The sequence below is a fragment of the Entelurus aequoreus genome, linkage group LG04 (genome assembly GCF_033978785.1).
Source record: "Entelurus aequoreus isolate RoL-2023_Sb linkage group LG04, RoL_Eaeq_v1.1, whole genome shotgun sequence".
NCBI lineage: Eukaryota > Metazoa > Chordata > Actinopteri > Syngnathiformes > Syngnathidae > Entelurus > Entelurus aequoreus.
Genome location: NC_084734.1, coordinates 49611840 through 49630042, shown reverse-complemented (window position 1 = coordinate 49630042; position 18203 = coordinate 49611840). Strand labels below are relative to the sequence as shown.

At 40.7% G+C, this 18203-nt stretch overlaps 2 protein-coding genes across 8 annotated transcripts in view; both read right to left on the bottom strand.

Annotated features, from left to right (window-relative positions):
- The window catches only part of sel1l (SEL1L adaptor subunit of SYVN1 ubiquitin ligase), a 28011-nt gene extending 19776 nt beyond the window's left edge, over positions 1–8235 (bottom strand). The window contains exons 1-11 of the mRNA XM_062045121.1: positions 7728–8235; positions 7555–7592; positions 7260–7461; positions 4811–4978; positions 4628–4733; positions 2494–2656; positions 1741–1794; positions 1362–1421; positions 1216–1297; positions 819–973; positions 6–62 (exon numbers count right to left, since the gene is read on the bottom strand). Coding sequence (XP_061901105.1) covers positions 6–62; positions 819–973; positions 1216–1297; positions 1362–1421; positions 1741–1794; positions 2494–2656; positions 4628–4733; positions 4811–4978; positions 7260–7461; positions 7555–7592; positions 7728–7824 — 1182 coding nt within the window. The 5' untranslated portion in view covers positions 7825–8235. The remainder of the gene's footprint in view (positions 1–5; positions 63–818; positions 974–1215; positions 1298–1361; positions 1422–1740; positions 1795–2493; positions 2657–4627; positions 4734–4810; positions 4979–7259; positions 7462–7554; positions 7593–7727) is intronic.
- Positions 8236–8940: 705 nt separating this feature from the next.
- arhgap18 (Rho GTPase activating protein 18) overlaps positions 8941–18203 on the bottom strand; it is a 40378-nt gene continuing 31115 nt past the window's right edge. For 6 of the 7 annotated variants that reach the window (XM_062045117.1, XM_062045118.1, XM_062045111.1 and 3 more), the window contains exons 13-18: positions 17725–17807; positions 17442–17648; positions 17234–17368; positions 9803–9924; positions 9662–9717; positions 8941–9567 (exon numbers count right to left, since the gene is read on the bottom strand). In XM_062045117.1, coding sequence (XP_061901101.1) covers positions 9479–9567; positions 9662–9717; positions 9803–9924; positions 17234–17368; positions 17442–17648; positions 17725–17807 — 692 coding nt within the window. In that variant the 3' untranslated portion in view covers positions 8941–9478. The remainder of the gene's footprint in view (positions 9568–9661; positions 9718–9802; positions 9925–17233; positions 17369–17441; positions 17649–17724; positions 17808–18203) is intronic. The other variant, XM_062045114.1, reaches the window with a different exon arrangement.

Here is an 18203-nt window from a genome sequence, read left to right as displayed (position 1 = left end):
GATACCTGATGATTTTGTTCTACGCCACGTCCTCCATGCAAGTGAAGCTGACCCAGTCCCACCTAATGAGGGCACCAAAAAAACAGTTAATCTTAGTTTTTTTTAAGTGATGCCTCAAAAGTGGTTCACCAATTTTACTTATTTACTGGCAGTTCAAAATGCAAAAAAAGGCTTACTGTTTTTTTTATTTTAACTTATTTCTACACTTGCATGACATTTAAGAATGTAAATGTTACCAGGTAATGGAAACTGAATTCGGAACTTTTATAAGTTGTGTAAAGGCTCTCATAATGTTAAAAGTTGTTTATGCTCTAGCTAAGAAATTATTGTATTTATAATTCAGTTCTATTCAGACCTATAATCAATTAACAGCACTAAACAGGGTTTTAAAATTGGTACCGTTGATTAACGGTATAAATTCAATGTGAAAAAGGTACACAGCCTTAAAAAAGACTTTCCATAATATATTGGCATAAAAATTACATCTTGGATTATATCGAGATCGTTTTTTCGGCTGATAATGATATCGGATAAGATATTGCCTGGATTTCACCCAAATGAATGGATAATTACAATCAGTGTAAAGCGCTGGTTATGCAAGGGCAAAATCAGGCGTCTATCTTTAATACTTGTGAGACGTAGCATGACGTTAATTTTAGGGAAGAGCTGATGCATCCGTATCGCTTGATATTGGCAAACAGTAAACGGTAAGAAAAACAAATATCAAGCATCTCTACTGTTGTCAAAAAAGGTTTTCATGGTTTGACCCTACAACAGATTATGTAGTACAATTATACATGGAGTACATTCATTCACACCTGGGCCTGCACATCCCCTTTCTCAGCAAGGAACTGGTAGTACTGGATCAGGTCCTCCTCCAGCATGCCACTGGTGGATCCCGGGTTCTCCAGCTCGTCGAGGAGCCTGATTTTCTGTACAGCTGAGCCGCCCGTCAGGGACACATCACTGGCCACTGTGCAGGTTACAGTTAAAGTACCAATGATTGTCACACACACACTAGGTGTGGTGAAATTTGTCCTCTGCATTTGACCCATCCCCTTGTTCACCCCCTGGGAGGTGAGGGGAGCAGTGAGCAGCAGCAGTGGCCGCGCCCGGGAATCATTTTGGTGATTTAATCCCCAATTGTGATGTGGATCCAGTTATGTTTGCTGAAAATAACAAACTCTTGAGTCAACAAATATAAGACGTTCTTACCCTGATTTGCCACCAGCTTGTAGTGTGTGAGCGCCGACTCACAGCTTTGGGGAACACCCACGCCTCCCCAATATCTGTAGCCCTAATAAAAAGCAAACATCATTTTGATATTTATGTGAGCATGTTGTCGCTTTAGCTTTACTCACCAGAATCATGTGAGCAACCAGGTTTCCTCCCAGGGCACCAAAGGTGTAATAAACCAAAGCCTGCAGCAGTACGACATGAAAGATTAAAATACATGGTTATGAACAGTATATTAACGCTAAATGCTATTATCTTTTGATAATGTCATGACAACGCTTTCTTTCAATTGTCCCACTTTTGATTTTTCGGCAGGAAAAAAAGAGGCATGTTTTCTGTACCAACAAATCTATGGGTGAAAAAAAGAACAACGCCCCCCACAAAAAAAATTTAAAAAAATAAAAATGTTTATACTTAAAGAATGATCCAATATAAATACACTACTGTAACAGCACTTTTTGTAGCTGGAATCCATCTTCAGCTTCATAGAATTAAATGAAATACCTTAGCCTGACTGGAGTTAACACCAAGTCCTGCAGCGTACAGAAATCCAAGCGCCTATGGAGAGAAAAAAAAGCTATTTATTTATTTATATTATTATATATTTTACAAGATATTTCAATGTAGACTAAATAGTTGGTAGTTAAAAATAGCATTTCTGACTCGAACAATTAGTTTTACACCCTAAAAAATTCAAGGATCTAAACTGCAGTTAAAAAATTCCCAAATGAGATAAAAAACTGCATTCCTTTGAAGTACCTTTAACTTTGTAAGAATCACCATGTAGCCGCTATGTCTACACCTATGTGACGTTACTGACACCTAGTGACCAGTCAGTATACACTACAGGGGTCCCCAAACCACGGCCAAATCGCCAGCGTCTATAATCCACCTCGCGGGGACGCATAAAGAACATTTTTTTATTTTTTAAATCTGTCCAGTTCAGCCGCTCAAGCAAATAATATTGTTACGTAGTTGCCAATATTTGCTGTACAAATGTGTGAAATACTCCTCTTGAAATCATCTCGTTACTAATAAATTGTTGTTTTGTGGGAAACATCTTACTATATCCCAAATTGTTCATTATGGTACTGTAGTCCATTATTTTGATGCAAATAATATATGCAAAACATTTATATTTTTTTTATATTGTAAGTAATACATTTTTCCATAGAATGGCGAGGAGAATTGAAATAAAGAGCGTTTAACAAGATCCCAAATCAAATTGTTGTCATGTGATGTATAACTACGATGTACCGTCTGCCCTTTGGGGGAACCGTCCATAGCAAGCTTCTCAAACATTTCCTTGGCTCTGCTGATGTTCTGGCTCATGTAGTCTCCAAACAACATGGCATACGCCACCTTCTCCGTAGCCTTCTGGTGGCCTTTCTCTGCCACTTTCAGCAGCTTCTCATACAGACTGGGGTAGCAAAAGTCAGCATTATTTTGACAAATACCGCTGCACACATAAAAAAAGACAAATTACAATATAGCACAACCAGACAGAGCAAACTGGGTGATGTGTGACAATCATTGGTACTTTAATCTTTAATCTTAATCTTAATATAAGCACAGTAAAAATGTTGATGTATGCAGGTTATAATAGAAACATAGCAAAAAGAGAGCTTTTCTAACAGCTTCTTTGGGTTCATCCTCATATTTCACTATCAAACTAACCTGAAGTTTTTTGATTATAGTTTAAAAATTTGCTAGTTAGAGAGAAAAAAGAACATTTGACATGTGTTTAATTATATTTCTGGACAGTATGTCAAAAATCAAAAGTTAAAATAAATAGATATATATATATATAATTTTTTTTTATTGTCGACATCTCAGCTAGTGATGCTTCCCAGGTTGAATGCTGTACAGTCTACAGTCTTATCAGAATATTTCTGTGCAACTTTGCATGATAACAGCCTTGACAGAAATGTAATTTATGGTGCTGTACAATGATTGTCAGACCAGTAGATTGCATCACTGTTAAAGGCCTACTGAAACCCACTACTACCGACCACGCAGTCTGATAGTTTATATATCAATGATGAAATCTTAACATTATAACACATGCCAATACGGCCGGGTTAACTTATAAAGTGACATTTTAAATTTGCCGCTAAACTTCCGGTTCGAAACGCCTCTGAGGATGACGTATGCGCGTGACGTAGACCGGCGAACACGGGTATGCCTTCCACATTGAAGCCAATACGAAAAAGCTCTGTTTTCATTTCATAATTCCACAGTATTCTGGACATCTGTGTTCGTGAATCTGTTGCAATCATGTTCATTGCATTATGGAGAAGGAAGCTGAGCAAGCAAAGAAGAAAGTTGTCGGTGCGAAATGGACGTATTTTTCGAACGTAGTCAGCAACAACAGTACACAGCCGGCGCTTCTTTGTTTACATTCCCGGAAGATGCAGTCAAGATGGAAGAACTCGGATAACAGAGACTCTAACCAGGAGGACTTTTGACTTCGATACACAGACGCCTGTAGAGAACTGGGACAACACAGACTCTTACCAGGATTACTTTGATTTGGATGACAAAGACGCAGACGTGCTACTGTGAGTATGCAGCTTTGGCTTCTAAACATTTGATCGCTTGACCGTATGTGCGCAACTTTTTTTTGCGTATGTACGTAACTTTTTAAAAATATATAAGCTTTATGAACCTTGGGTTAGGTGAACGGTCTTTTGGGCTGAGTGATTGTGTGTGTTGATCAGGTGTTTGAATTGTATTGGCGTGTTCTATGGAGCTAGGAGCTAGCAGAGGAGCTAGGAGCTAGCGTAACAAACACGCAGGTGTTTTTATGCAGGATTAATTTGTGGCATATTAAATATAAGCCTGGTTGTGTTGTGGCTAATAGAGTATATATATGTCTTGTGTTTATTTACTGTTGTAGTCATTCCCAGCTGAATATCAGGTCACCCCCGGCTCTCACAGCATCTTCCCTATCTGAATAGCTTCAACTCCCCACTAGTCCTTCACTTGCACTTTACTCATCCACAAATCTTTCATCCTCGCTCAAATTAATGGGGAAATTGTCGCTTTCTCGGTCCGAATCTCTCTCACTTCATGCGGCCATCATTGTAAACAATAGGGAACTTTGCGTATATGTTCAACTGACTACGTCACGCTACTTCCGGTAGGGGCAAGCCTTTTTTTTATCAAAAACCAAAAGTTGCAATCTTTATCGTCGTTGTTCTATACTAAATCCTTTCAGCAAAAATATGGCAATATCGCGAAATGATCAAGTATGACACATAGAATAGATTGGCTATCCCCGTTTAAATAAAAAAAATTCATTTCAGTAGGCCTTTAACACAAACTAAAAAGGGACAGGCAGTAGAAAATGGATACATGGATGGATGGAACAGTAACTTGGGGCACTCACTCCCTCTTCCAGCTCTTCTTGCTGGTAGCATTGAGCATGTGCATGACCGTCTGGTACTGATCCTCCGCTTCCTCCGCCTGCAGCCTTTGCTGTGCCTGCTGCTCAGCTACAGTAAAAAAGCACAGGAAAGCCATTAAGGAAAGAAAAAAAACTACTCAAAAAGATGTTGCAACACAGACTTACTCTCACAGAACCCCCACTTCTTGTCCTGGTCGTAGTCGTAAGTGGTGGAACACCATAGTCGATTGTCGCCTCGTCCGTTGGTGGTGCAGTCGGCGTACTCTTTGCCTTGGAAGGTGAAGGGGAACATGCAAGGCTCTCCGTCGGCTGTACCGCCGTTTACTATAGAAACTGTGACAAAAAATTGTCATTATATTCAGAAGCTTTTCACCTATTAGCTAAAAGTGACATTTTAATGTCCTGGCAGTAATTTGTGTCCCTAGAATATCAAATTTTTTAATTGAATATGGGTGACAGTCAAATGGACTAGAAGAGGTTATTTTTACGTTTATTATTTTAGAATTTTGTTTACATTGATTGAGTATTTTCCATGGTGGTGTTGACATTTCCTTTCTTGCCTTGATAGTTGAGAGGAATATAATCAGATGAAAGTTATATTTGAAATAAAAACGTTAACATTTAATACATACTTCTCCTGGTCCATATTTTCCATAGGTCATAAAATATCAACACTTATTGATATCAACCAATATAAAATAAAACTTATACTGTGATACAGTTTTCAGCCATATCACCCTGCCGTAACTTAACTTAACTGGTTTAAGTCTTATCTTGATCACAAGACATACTTTGTTGAAATTGGTAACTGTCTCTGACCAAAGGCTATGGCCTGTGGGGTTCCTCAGGGCTCGATACTGGGACCCCTATTGTTCAACTTGTATATGCTGCCACTAGGTCAGCTAATACGCAGTTTCAATGTGTTATACCACAACTATGCAGATGACACTCAGATCTACGTGTCACTGACGGAAGGTGAACATTGGCCTGTTGATTTACTTTGTCGCTGCATCAAACAGATCAGTGTGTGGAAGCAAAACAATTTTCTTTAGCTAAACTCAGACTAAACTGAAATCATTGTCTTGGGCCCACAGAATTATTAGTCACCTTGAGATTTTCTCTCTAAAACATAATGATCAGGTTATAATTTTAGGTGTAATAATGGACTCAGACTTAAACTTTAACAGCCACATTAAGCCAATAAGATTAGCATCTTTTACCACCTGTATAACGTTACCAAAATCAGAGGAATATTGTCTAAATCAGACTTAGTAGGACTAATCAATGCCTTCGTCTCCAGCAGGTTAGACTACTGTAATGGCCTTCTCACTGGGCTCTCTAAACAAGCTGCTGCTTGAATCCTGACTAGAACCAGGAAATACGACCACATTGGTCCAGTGCTTAAGTCATTGCACTGACTTCTTGTTGCTCAGAGAATATACTTTAAAACAGCTCTCCTTGTGTACAAGTAATTTAATGATATTGTGCCAAAGTACATCTCTGACATGTTAGAACCATAATGAATCATCTCAAGCTCTGAGAAACCTCAGGGAGTCGTCCTGCTGGTGCCCAAAGTCAGGACCAAACGTGGTGAGGTTGTGTTTCAGTTGTATACTTCTAAAATATGGAATAGTATTCCTAAAGATGTGAGACTTTGGCAATGTTCAAATCCAGGCTAAAAACACCTTTAATTGTGCATATAACAACTGATAATACTATATCTACTCTTTGATTTTAATTTGAATTATAATAGTTATGATGATCTTATATTATGTTTTTAATTTGAATTATGATTACTTTTACTATCAATTTTATTTTGGTTTTGCCTTCTTGTGATTTTCTGTACATAACTTTGAGTTGACTTGTGTAAAAATTCCAATCCTTTTCTACCACTTGTCCCTTTCCGGGTCACGGGGGTGCTGGAGCCAATCCCAGCTGCCTTCGGGTGGAAGGCGGGTTACACCCCGGACAAGTCGCCACCTTATCGCAGGACCAACACAGACAGGTAACATTCACCCACATTCACACACTAGGGCCACTTTTCCCAATGAATGTGTATAGTTTTTCGTATATTTACACCAGAACTGAAAGTTGCTATTCAAAGACTAGAACGCGAACTGGCCTATAGGGGGAAAAAATAATGGTGTTGTATCCCGCGTCAGAACGATCAGATGATTAGGTTATTTTATTGGTATCTGAGAGTAACCGTGGTTTTGCAGCAAACAAGATTAGAACATCCATTATACAGGTAAAAGTGAAGTGGATCAATATGTTTTTATACATAAACACAGGATACAACACCACTGCGTTTCCACACACAGGTCAGTCTGCAGTCTTGTTTTTAAAAAGCAACTTTAGGTGTCAGATATTAAAAATAAACCTGGTTTTGATTAGGTTTTTTTTCATTTCTGCAGACTGGTGATTCGTCATTTGTTGTATGACTTTGTTTCATTTAGTTATTAAAAACTGAAAAACAATGTTTTTTGTATTTAAAAATTAAATTTTGATAGTTTTTTTGTTTTTCACTTCCCATTCATGAAACAAAAATTCACTGACCAAATACACTGACCCTCGTGCATGCTGCACTGAGTGTCAGTTATTAGTTTTCCCTTGCCTTTCTTAGGGTTGTCCAAAGATACATGTTGTTCTGGCAGCTCTTCCTTCTTTTCTCCCAGCAGAGCAACTTCAGCTGGCTGCTTGCTGTCTTTTTCTTCTTGTGGTACAGACACTTCATGACCGGAGGTGGTAGATGTTCCAGTTACAATATTCGAACCCAAGTGAACGTCATCCTCCGCCGATTCTGGATCATGGTAGGGCTGCAGACATGATATACAGTGCATGGCAAAATATTGTTTGCAGGAAAATTGCATAATCATCGTTGTGCGGAATAAAACATGACACAGGCTTACCTTCAGCTCTGGTCTTTCATTCCCGTCTTGTTCCTCGTCTGGTAAACACCAACAAACCAACTTAGTTTAAATCTGACAGTTCAACCTTGATAAACACCGTTGTATGCCAGCTGCTAGCTTATCACATCAGCCACCGCCAACAAACCCAGATAAGTCTAACATGATACACTCACCAGATGTTGCTGCATTGGCGAAGACTATGAGCAGAAAGGCGCAGAAATAAACCGCTCTCATGGAGTTTAAACCTCTTTTTAAAGAAGCTATTGCCATTTCGGCAGCTAGCTAACAGCACAAGCTACTAGGTGTAGCTGCGTCTGGCTCTATCACTACCGCACATTCAATTTAGGTAAGGTACTAACACGCTCTTCTCAATGTGTAACATTGGTTAAATGTTAACCGGCCGCTGTAGCTGTCAAAAAAGATGCTAACGCATCTAACGCTCGCAGGAGTGACGTTTAGCAAACACGCTATTACATTTGCCGTACGAAGCGGTACATTGGCGTCACGGCTCAATTGTAAATACGTTACCGGCTACTTCGTCGCGCTTTTTAAATGTCCACGTTTAACGACGTGCAGCTAAAGGGCATGCACATTGACGTGTAGCAACATACTACTTAGCCCCTACTAAGCTCTTACTACATTAGAGCGGCACTTCCGGTCCCTGTATTTTGACCAATCATTGCACAGGATGTGGGACAGTAGCCAATCAGGAGAAGATAGTCATTTATTGGCCAATTGGGTACGTACACAGTTATACTTCCAGCAGGTGGGTGGGTCCACCACACACGAACACGCTGGTGAAAAATGTACTAAATAGTGTTACACATTAGGGACGATTATTCCACCCATGTTCTACTGCTTGTTCCTTCCGCTGTCCCAGCCGCACTCGGACGGAAGGCAGTTTACACCCTGGACAAGTTGCCATCTCGTCGCACGGTTAACACAATTAAGACAAGCATTCAGGTTCCCATTCACGCACTAGGGCTAATTTAGTGTTGCCAATCAGCCTATCCTCAGGTGCATGTCTCTGGCGGTGGGAGAAGGCAGGAGAACCCACTCAGTCACGGGGAGAACATGAACATATCACACTTGAATATCCCTGACCCGGGAAGCTGCTGTGAGACACGGGCTCAAACCACTCCACTGCTCTACCTTGCTGCCAAAAAATAGCATTCAAGATGTTAAAACATTTTTTTTGTAAAGCTTTTTAAAAAGTCCCTTTATATGTGTGGGTTTTACATTAGGCAACTATTTGTCTATCTATTCTATCCAAAGCTGTAAATCATTCACACCCACATTAATTATGTGCAAGACCTAATTATTGACAAATGACATTATGATTCAACTGGCATGTAATCACAAAAAAACACAAGACACTTTGGAATAAGTACATATTTATTCACAGGCAGTTAAGTGGTTGTTTCAAAAGCAGATAAAAGACAATATAAATCGCAGTAAACAAGTTAATACAATTAGGCTTATTTCGATCATTATATTGAACATAAATTGTTGTTGGATTGCCTCCTGGAGTGTGTTATGATCAATTTGCAAAATATTCACTGCATGCTCCTTTTAATGGAGACCGTTTTTTAAGATTAAAGCTCACTGCTGAGATGAAGTGGTGCATTCTTGTGAGTATAACACAGCCAGCAGGTCACTGCTCCCAACCTCCAAAAGGTGTGTGCGTACCATTCATGTCCACAAAAAACAAGATTAGTGGTAATAATTTTACGTTTTAACAATCAAAATAGGGTGGCTCAAGTGTTAAGGGCTAAGATTTAGAAAAGAGTGACCCTCCCTTTTAATAATATTTTGTTTAAAAAAACAAAAAAAAACGGTTCAAATAGTTTAAAGGCATTAAAAGTAAATTAGCAATTAGAGGACGTCTTGTTCTGGAATCTGCATATTTTGGTGTGAGTGGTCGTCACTGTGCTGATTTAATAACCCACTCCGCTGCAGGGTTGAGTTGGAAGAGGTCTTTCATGTAAGTTTCTCCATCCAGGCATCGCTCTTCTGCTCAGGGGAAGCAACACGTTTGAGTTTTGTTATTTAAACTAGCAGAATCATTTAACCACTAATTGCTCTTTGCAGTGGCAGCCGGACTTACTGATGTTTCCGCCAATCTCGTACAGACAAAGCTCCTCTTGCTTCACCGCCACAGAACTATGTCAACACAGAACAGAGATGGTGACAGATGCAAATGAGATCTTGTATGAAGTTAAGTTAAAGTTGAAGGTCAACACGCCACCTGTCCTGGCTGAGAAAGCGCGTAAGGATGTCGGCCGCCTGCAAGTCTTCAGTGAGCTGAACAGCCATGGACACTTTGCTGAACTGTGGCGCATGGACGCGGATGAAGCCCGAGCTCTCCTGCTGTCATACAAACACACAGTGACAAACGGTGAGTTCCTTCAACCAGTTAAGTGCAGTTTAGCATTGAAGTGCAGAGGAATTCACCATTCAAAGACAGAAAACACACCCAAAATGTAAATACATTTTTACATTCTAGTTAAAGGGGACCTATTATGAAAGACCAACTTTTCTTACGGATTGGTACCTGTTTTTGTGTATTTGGGATCTGCATAAGTCCCAAAAATTTGAAATCAAACCATGGTGGCATGGTAAATATATTTATAAAACAATCTTGCCTTCGTATTCCTCCAACTGAGCCGTTTGGAATTTGACTCATTTGTGATGTTTGTCCAACATGTGACATCAACGGATATCTCCATGTATGGTAAAATTTTATCCAGGGAGCTTTGCGCAAATCTGCCACTGAGGTCAATAAGTTCCTTCTTTTTCTCTATCCTCTTGTTGTGGGATAGGCTGGCTTGTACATGCATCCGCCACTGTTGTAATAATAATAATAATAATAGATTTTATTTGTAAAAAGCACTTTACGTTGAGCAAACAACCTCAAAGTGCCACAGTGTTAAAAAAAAGAAAAGAAAAAAAGAAAATAGTAATAATAATAAAAGATCATTTAAAAAAAAAATTATATATATAAAACTAGAAACATCCCAATAGCTAGAACCAGCTATTCTATAAAAATCTATAAAAAGGCTTTTTTAAAAAGATGGGTTTTTAAGCCTTTTTTAAAAGCATCCACAGTCTGAGGTGCCCTCAGGTGGTCAGGGAGAGCGTTCCACAGACTGGGAGCAGCGGAGCAGAAAGCCCGATCTCCCGTAGCTTTGTCCTTGGAGGTTGGAGGAGGTTAGCCTGTTTGGAGCGGAGGTGTCGTGTGGAGGATTTGGGGGAGAGCAGTTCTTTAAGGTAGACGGGGGCATTTCCATGGAGGCACTGGTGAGTTAGTAATGAGATTCTGAATTCAATCCTGAGTGGAACAGGAAGCCAGTGAAGGGATTTGAGAGTTTGTGTGATGTGGTTATATTTCCGCACTCTCATCAGGATCCTAGTAGCACTATTTTGTATGTACTGCAGCTTCTGAATGTTTTTGCTGGGGATCCCGACAAGAAGTGCTTTGCAGTAGTCGAGCCTGGAGGAGACAAAGGCGTGGACGAGCCTCTCGGCATCAGAGAGAGTGAGTGAGGGGCGGAGTTTCGCAATGTTCCTGAGGTGGTAGAAGGAGGTCTTGCACAGTTGTTTTATATCCCCTTTATTCACTGTGTCCATGCAGAGTATATCACACTCTGCAGACACTGAACAATTGATGTGCTCTTTTCTTTCTATATGTTCTGAGGTTCTGGATAGTATAGCGCCCCTCAGAGCTATACGTCCAAAGCCAAAACAGGAGCCTTGGCTCAATGAAACCACACGAACAGCTCGGCGTGAGTGGCGAAGGGCGGAGCGCAAGTGGAAAGGGGATCACTTGGAGGTTTTTTATCAAATTTTAAAAGACAACTGTCAGAACTATCAAAGTGTGGTTAAAGTTGAGAAAACAAAATATCTGTCAGACTTAATTTTAAATAGTATCAGCAAGCCACATGTTCTTTTTAATACTATTAGTTATGTTCTTAATCCGAATCCGGCCATTTTACTGGAGATGACAAGTGAAACTTGTGAAAAATGTCTCTCCTTTTTTAACGATAAGGTTGCTTTTATTCGGGCAAATCTTTCTCGCTCTCCATTGAGTTTTAATGTGGCCACTCAGTGCTCAGCTGTGTTTAGTCAGTTTGAGCCTGTGTCCATGCCTGAGCTTACAGGAATAGTCCACAAACTGAAACCCTCGTCCTGTCCCACAGACCCAGTCCCCCCTCGCTTTTTTAAAGAAATCTGGGACACTATTGACTTGTCTGTTAGATACATCATCAACAGCAGCTTGATTTCTGGCTCTGTCCCCTCTTTTTGTAAAAGAGCTGTTGTCGAGCCTTTGATTAAAAAAACAGGTCTAGATCCGACAAGTTTGTCAAATTATCGGCCCATTTCCAAATTACCTTTTGTGTCAAAAATTCTGGAGAAATGTGTTTTAGCGCAACTGCAGCCTTTTTTAGATGAAAATAGCACTTTAGATCCATTTCAGTCTGGATACAAGGCTTTGCACAGTACTGAATCTGCACTTTTAAAGGTTTTTAATGACTTGCTTTTAATGTCTGATTCTGGTAGCTCTGCCATTTTAGTGCTTTTAGATCTTACAGCTGCCTTTGATACAGTCGACCACACAATTCTTTTAGACCGCCTGAGAGACTGTGTGGGTGTCAGGGGGACTGCATTAGAGTGGTTCAGATCCTACCTGTCAGAGAGGTCCTTCTCTGTCAGGCTGGGGGCTCCGCTTTACTGTGGTGTCCCCCAGGGATCCATTCTAGGCCCCATCCTGTTTTCCTTGTACATTCTCCCTCTTGGAGAGATTTTTAAGAAACATGGAGTGTCTTATCACTTTTATGCAGATGACTGCCAAATTTATATGCCAATTTCAAAAGGCCACGGCCCCCTGACACCCCTTCTCAACTGTCTATGTGATGTCAAGGCTTGGTTAGCCCAGAATTTTTTAATAATGAATGAGGGAAAAACGGAAATTTCAGTTTTTGGTCCGGCCCTCACTGACTTGGGACCATTGCAAAATGATGTGCGTCCCAAAGTCACCAGCCTTGGCGTCACTATAGACAGCGATTTTAAATTTGACAAACAAGTCAATGGCGTTTTAAAATCGTGTTTTTATCATCTTTGTCTTTTAGCAAAGGTAAAACCATTTTTATCTTTTAACCTTTTTGAACAAGTGGTGCATGCTTTTATTTCAAGTCGCCTGGACTACTGCAATTCACTTTATGCTGGCATTAGCCAAAAAGCTCTCTCCAGGTTGCAGTTAGTCCAGAACGCGGCAGCACGACTTTTAACAGAGGCCAGGAAACGCCAGCATACAACCCCAATTCTTCGGAGTTTGCACTGGCTCCCTGTTCATTTTAGAATTGATTTTAAATCCTTGCTGTTTGTTTTTAAAGCTTTACATGGACTGGCACCTCAGTATATCTCGGACCTCATCCAAATTTACACTCCTGCGCGCGCTTTGAGGTCCGAGAGCCAGCTCCAGCTCGTGGTGCCCAGGACGAGACTTAAAACCAGGGGAGACAGGGCCTTCTCTGTGGTCGGCCCTAATCTCTGGAACACTCTGCCCCTCCATGTTCAAACTGCTTCCACAGTGGAGTGTTTTAAGTCTCGTCTTAAGACCCACTTTTATTCTTTGGCTTTTAACACTACGTGAGTTGTGTGGTCTTCTGTCCTCTGTTGTCTTGTGTTTTTTTTAATAAATTTTGTTGTCTATTTTACTGTTTTAATTGGTTTTACCCTTTAAAATAGTTTTTAATCATATTTATTTTTTTATATAGTCTCTGTATTGGTTTTCTATTCATTTATTCTTTGTTTTTATTCAGTCATTGGTGTAGCATAATATTGTTTTTAATATTGTTTTTAATATTGTTTTTAACATGGCTGTGCAGCACTTTGGAAACATTCTTGTTGTGTAGATTTTAAATTTGACAAACAAGTCAATGGCGTTTTAAAATCGTGTTTTTATCATCTTTGTCTTTTAGCAAAGGTAAAACCATTTTTATCTTTTAACCTTTTTGAACAAGTGGTGCATGCTTTTATTTCAAGTCGCCTGGACTACTGCAATTCACTTTATGCTGGCATTAGCCAAAAAGCTCTCTCCAGGTTGCAGTTAGTCCAGAACGCGGCAGCACGACTTTTAACAGGGGCCAGGAAACGCCAGCATATAACCCCAATTCTTCGGAGTTTGCACTGGCTCCCTGTTCATTTTAGAATTGATTTTAAATCCTTGCTGTTTGTTTTTAAAGCTTTACATGGACTGGCACCTCAGTATATCTCGGACCTCATCCAAATTTACACTCCTGCGCGCGCTTTGAGGTCCGAGAGCCAGCTCCAGCTCGTGGTGCCCAGGACGAGACTTAAAACCAGGGGAGACAGGGCCTTCTCTGTGGTCGGCCCTAATCTCTGGAACACTCTGCCCCTCCATGTTCAAACTGCTTCCACAGTGGAGTGTTTTAAGTCTCGTCTTAAGACCCACTTTTATTCTTTGGCTTTTAACACTACGTGAGTTGTGTGGTCTTCTGTCCTCTGTTGTCTTGTGTTTTTTTAAATAAATTTTGATGTCTATTTTACTGTTTTAATTGGTTTTACCCTTTAAAATAGTTTTTTAATCATATTTTTTTTTTTTATATAGTCTCTGTATTGGTTTTCTATTCATTTATTCTTTGTTTTTATTCAGTCATTGGTGTAGCATAATATTGTTTTTAATATTGTTTTTAACATGGCTGTGCAGCACTTTGGAAACATTCTTGTTGTGTAAATGTGCTATATAAATAAAGTGGATTGGATTGGATTATATGAGCCTCAAAGGTCAGGTGAGGGTCCATTTTAACACCCAGATTAGTAACTGAGGATGAGAGGTGAATGTCATGGCCGGAGAAAGTGATGCTGGTGATGGTGTAGGACTGAGTCTGATGTGGGGTGCCGACTACAATGGCTTCAGTTTTGGAGCTGTTCAGTTGCAGAAAATTGTGTTTCATCCACGCCTTTATCTCCTCCAGGCAGTTGGTAAGTGTGGATGATGGCAGAGCTGCAGAGGGGGTTGGGTTTGTTTTCAGGTAAAGTTGAGTGTCATCAGCATAGCAGTGGAATGATATTCCGTGCTGGCTGATGACACTGCCAAGGGGGAGCATGTAGAGTGTGAAAAGGGTGGGACCGAGGACTGATCCTTGAGGGACACCACAGGTGACAGAGACTGTGTCCGACTTTGCCTCTCCCAGAGAGACGAACTCTGTTCTTTTGGTGAGGTAGGACGTGAACCAGTCTAGGGCAGTGTCAGAGAGTCCGATGGTGGAGTGTAGGCGGTGTAGGAGGATGCGGTGATCAACAGTGTCGAATGCTGCAGTGAGGTCAAGGAGGATGAGAAGAGATGGTGAGCCAGCATCAGCAGTCATCAGCAGGTCACTGGTGACCCTGACCAGAGCAGTCTCCATGCTGTGGCCAGAGCGGAAACCAGACTGGAACTTTTCATTAATGTTGTTGGTTTTAAGATGATCATGAAGTTGGGCAGCAACTACCTTTTCCAGCACCTTTGAGAGGAATGGAAGATTGGAGATCGGTCGGTAGTTGGCCAGAACTTCTGGGTCTAGACTGGGCTTTTTGAGAAGTGGTTTGATGACTGCAGTTTTCAGGATAGACTGGGATTTTTGAGAAGTGGTTTGATGACTGCAGTTTTCAGGACAGTGGGGACCTGACCAGCCTGGAGGGAGTGGTTAATGATTTTGGTGATCAAAGGACTTATGGCAGGGGTGTGCGTTTTTACCAGGGCTGAGGGAAAGGGGTCCAGGATACAGGTGGAGGGTTTCATCTTCATGATGCCCTCAACCTCTCTCTGCGTGATGTCTGTGAAGCAGCAAAGAGGCTGAGTGGTCCCAGGCTGAGGGTTGACAGTTGGGACTGGGGGGGCAGGGGGGGTGGAGAGAGAGGAGCGGATGTTTTCTACTTTAGTCCTGAAGAAAGAGGAAATTGTTGCATTGCTTCTGTGTGGTGTCCGAGTGTAGGTGAGTTTGGGGTTTGAGGAGATGATTTATGGTGGAGAAAAGTTGCTTGGAGTTTCCAGGGCTATTTTTGATGATATTGGAGTAGAACTGGGACCGTGTATCACTGAGGAACTTTGAATAGGCCTTCTGGTGTTCTCGATAGGCTATTGTTGTGAACAGTGAGTCCTGAGTCCATGAAACGTCGTTCAAGGACACGCCCCGCTCTCTTCATTTTCCGCAGCTCGTCGGTGTACCAGGGGGCTGAGCGCATGAAGGTGACTGTTCGGATTTTGACAGGGGCATGGAGGTCTAGGAGGCTGCTCAGCGAAGTGTTGTAGAAGTCTACTGACTCAGTGACTGATGGGAAGTAGACAGAGGAGAGATGCTGAAGGTCAACGGCCAGGGTGTCCGGGTAAATGTTTTTTATTATCCTGAAACTGATTTGGCGTTTGGGATTTTCAAGGGGGGACATGAAAGGCAGCTCCATTGAAATGGCCTTGTGGTCAGACACACCCAGGTCATACACCAAGAGGTTGCTGATGGAGACAGAGTTGGTAATGACCAGGTCGAGAGTGTGGCCCCTGGTGTGTGTTGGAACATCAACATGTTGTGTCAGGTTGAGGCAATCTAAAAGATGCAGGAACTCAGCAGCAGAGTGGCAGGAGGGGGTGTTGACATGAATGTTAATATCTCCAAGTATTACAATATTGGCTGAGGTTGTGCAGAGTGTGGTGAGAAGGTCATGTATCTCTGGGATGAAAGCAGAGTTTGGTTTGGGGGGTCGGTAGATCAGGAGTATTGTCATGGGGAAAGGGGGTTTGCATTTAAATGCAAGGCATTCAAATGAGGAGTGCACAGGTAGGGGCAGGGGGGACAAATCAAATTTCCTTTGGTGTATAACAGCCAGGCCACCACCACGACCGGTGTTTTCTTTTCTAATAGAAAGTAGCGTATAGTCCTAACTATTATTGAACAGTAGACTCAATATGGAGGCGCTAAAAATTACAACATTGCTGACAGGGAGATGACATAGGTCAAGTGAAGGTACGTGAATAAGTCCGGCCAGAAAACGGTTTGACGATAGAACCACAATTACATATTTTCAAACACAAGAAAGTGTTATAAATGAAAGGGCTCTTGATAAAAATGTGATTTATTTTACTGAAAAACGTTTGAAAATAATTAAATCACCGATACAGCAGTATTTTTACTATAAAGTTTTGAATCACCATGATCATCAATACATTTCCTTTAGTTATAGGTATAATCGGACAATTTATTTGTAATAATTTAATGAATACAATATTTGTGTATTTTTATTTGACTATTATATTTATAATATACAACTTTTTATTCAGAATTTTTTTCTTTAGTATTTTACTTTTGATTTGTTTTTATTATCTGATTTACAGTGTATCTGGTAATAACCTCTTTCTTTGCTGATTGACTGGGGAAAATTACATGGCTTTACAAACTGAGGTGTACATTTTGACCGAAATTCAAGTTGCGAATATGGTTCATTGGCATATAAAAGATGTTTGAATTTTTTACACAAATCTTGTTGTATTGGATTGTATTTAATGTTATGTCCTATGATTATATCAAACAGTTCACACGGCATTATACCTTCAATACCAAGACTGGCAGATTGTTTTAATGCTACTGATCAAATGTGATCGCTTTTAAGCAGTAGCCCTGCCTACCTCGGGTATACATTTGTCAGGTGGTTTCTCAGGGGCGATCTTTTTCAGTAGTTTCCTCATCGCTCGCTCTTTGTTCTGCTTGCGCTGGCTCTCCATGTTCTGCCGTCGCACCTGTGTCAGGATAAACTTGGGGATCTACCACACATGCACATACACACGTAAGACTCATGGTATGCAACAACACATTGAAGGCCCTTCAGAACCTTACAGTCCACAGCAGGTTCTGGTATCTAATGAGCAGCCGCACGATGTTGGCAGTGCCTGTCGCCATGGAGAACTCCTGCTGCTCTGTGACCTTTGAACGGCAGCCCTTGAACATGAAGATGTTGGGCGCCATGACGACCGAGACGTTATTGAGGGTCATTTTGTTGTTGGCCTGGTGGTCAATCACACACTGGAAGAACTCCATTAGGGCCTGCCAAGGGAAACAGCTTGCTATTAAACATAGAGCACTTAACAGACAAAATCAAATAATTTGTTTATTCCGCTACCTTTAAACTATCCCGATTGGCCTCAGGCAACAAAAGAAGAAGCAGGTTAAGAGCCTGCAGCTGCTGCTTCTTTGTGGGCAGCTCTGAAAACACAAACAAGTTTATTCATGTAGAAAAATTAACAAGAAGATTGCAATTAAATCTTTTCAACTAACCAGTCATGTATAGTGAGGGTCTACAAAAGAAAATAACCGCCAGGGTCTCTAACTCTGTCAAAAAACATTGGCATTACAGTCGTAGCTGCTAATGCCAATGTTTTTTGGCAACCTCAAGTTTTGTTTTTTGTTTTTTTAAATATGGTCGGCATCCAACAGCTTTATCTAGTTCTGCATGCACATTAAAACATTGCTCTATATATATATATATACACACACACAGTATATATATATATATATATATATATATATATATATATATATATATATACACAGTATACACATATGCTATATATATATATACACATATGCTATATATATATA